General features: G+C 44.5%; 1 protein-coding gene across 1 annotated transcript; it reads left to right on the top strand.

Moving 5' to 3' along the window:
- The first annotated feature begins 230 nt into the window (after positions 1-230).
- On the top strand, positions 231-1252 carry LOC309807639 (protein LZIC-like). The gene has a single exon (XM_082627469.1). It carries the CDS (start codon positions 343-345, stop codon positions 982-984), a length of 642 nt encoding a protein of 213 aa, XP_082483595.1. The 5' UTR covers positions 231-342; the 3' UTR covers positions 985-1252.
- The last annotated feature ends 1197 nt before the right edge of the window (positions 1253-2449 follow it).

Below are 2449 nucleotides of genomic sequence, written 5' to 3'. Positions count from 1 at the left end.
CATGCACTGTTTGTGTGTTATCTCATTTAGTCCTCCCAGTAGCTCTGTGGCTTCAGTTCTACTGTTAATTCCAAGGGTCTGAAGTGCCTTGCACAAAGTTACAGAGCTACAAGTTCAATACTGGTATTGAACCTGATATTTCAAAATCCAGGTACGCCGAGCGGGGTCCCTCAGCCAGCTCCACCCCCAGGTGGTTTGAACTTTGAGCCTCTTATAGTCCTGATGAACAGTTTCGCTTTCCTCAAGTTTAAGACACTTGGAACTTCAAGAATTGGAGGTTTATGCAATTTGAGACCGGTCAGCACTGAGCAGAGTTCAGAGGACTAAGAGACAGAGAGTAAAATGGCTTCCAGAGGAAAGACAGAGACAAGCAAATTAAAGCAGAACTTAGAAGAACAGTTGGATAGACTAATGCAGCAATTACAGGACCTGGAGGAATGCAGAGAGGAACTTGATACAGATGAATATGAAGAAATCAAAAAAGAAACTCTGGAGCAACTAAGTGAATTTAATGATTCACTAAAGAAAATTATGTCTGGAAATATGACTTTGGTTGATGAACTAAGTGGAATGCAACTGGCTATCCAAGCAGCTATCAGCCAGGCCTTCAAAACCCCAGAGGTCATCAGATTGTTTGCAAAGAAACAACCTGGTCAGCTTTGGACAAGGTTAGCAGGGTTCCCCGACCAGGGATCGAACCCGCGTCCCCTGCATTGGAAGGCGGATTCTTTACTACTGGACCACCAGATGGATAGAGATCTCATGGTAGGAAAGCTGGAAAGAGACCTGTATACTCAGCAGAAAGTGGAGATACTAACAGCTCTCAGGAAACTTGGAGAGAAGCTGACTGCAGATGACGAGGCCTTCTTGTCAGCAAACGCAGGTGCTATACTCAGCCAGTTTGAGAAAGTCTCTACAGACCTTGGCTCTGGCGACAAAGTTCTTGCTTTGGCAAGTTTTGAGGTTGAAAAAACAAAAAAATGACGTGGTGTGAAAACTTAGGACATTGATCGCATTCTTGTTGTAAATGGCACTTTTCCTTCCGGGGATTTTGAGTCATGGCAAAGAAGTCAAGAGATTCATGAACTGTATTAATAACCTAAGAAAAGGTGACAGAAAAACATACTTAAGGCTTTTGTTTATGCCCTTCATCATTGTGCTTTGTGTAGGGATACCCACTTCCCTGATCCTGGTCTTGTTGGGATGGAGGGGCTCACTGGACCTTATTCATTATGGTTTGTCTGTTTAAGAGAAAACAAAACAAAACAAACAAACAAAATCCAAAGCATTGTTCTGAACCCTGTTGTATACAAAAGAATCAGTTGGTCTTTGTACTTGTTATGTAAAGGATAAATAGCCTCCCCTCTCCTCTGTGACACCAAGGGCTATGGGTGCTATAAGAAAACATAGGATTTAGGGCTTATAATTTGGAGGCAACATGATAACTTATAAGAACTAGGACTCAGGAAACCTGTCTTGTGGTTCTGTTGCTGGGTCCGTCACTCAACTTCTGAACCTGTTTTTCCCTTTGTTAAAGCAAAACATAACTCCTGTGACTCAGATCTTGGCGAAGGTCAAGTTAAGTAAAGTCATGCCACCACTCTGTAAACTGTAAAAGCAAGGTTTCCACCTTTTTATTGTTATCATTTTAATCATTACCCTCCAAAGATGAATTATGTCTGCAATAGAGTAATAGGCGGTGGATAGCAAGGGTGGTGTCCTGAATAGTAAAGGGCACAAAACAAAGGCACACAGTGGATGTTTGGAAAATTCCCTACAGTCTATTGGGGTTGGTTGGATTTTGCCAACACCCACAATCAGATCAAGATGCCTCTACTAGGAAGTCACAGACGGGGCTGACGGACAGTCTTCAAGGCATTTGTGAAGGTTTCAATACTGGACAATTCTGGGAAGAGGACCCACTGGTTTCATTAGATTCTCAGAGGCGTCCATGGTCCCCAGGAATGTGCGGAGGCAGTGGCCAAAGGAAGGGGGCTTGGCTGTGGAACCAGGCACAAGCTAGTAGCTGGTCTCTTTGACTCAGAAATGGAAGCTAGGGATGGGGAAATACTAGGAGGTTAGCAGGAGTGGAGCCCCCAGTCCAGCTAATGTGGAGCCCACCTGGCAGGGTCCTAGACAAGTTCACCTCCAGGCCAGTGAGGGGTCTCACAGGGAAGTAGCCTTATAGCTACATATGAAGTCAGATCTGTCCTGAGATAAGACAGACTTCCAGGAAGTGGTGAGTTCCCTGTCCTGAGAAGTGCTTTGCTTGGAATGGACCTGCATAGCTTTTGTGGAAGGGATTCTAGCATTAGGTGGGCTGTTGGGCTAAAAGGTCCCTGCACGTTCTTACACCTTTGAATTGTTTGTTTCTCTGATTCAAGTGTTAAGCAGTGTGTTGCAGACATGACCACTTATCCGGATACCAGTACTCCATCTACTTGGGTCC

The sequence above is a fragment of the Mesoplodon mirus genome (assembly GCF_964341445.2).
Source record: "Mesoplodon mirus genome assembly, chromosome: 7".
Classification (NCBI taxonomy): Eukaryota; Metazoa; Chordata; class Mammalia; order Artiodactyla; family Ziphiidae; genus Mesoplodon; species Mesoplodon mirus.
The sequence above is the reverse complement of the archived record's forward strand: the minus strand, read 5'-3'. Positions and strand labels throughout refer to the sequence as shown.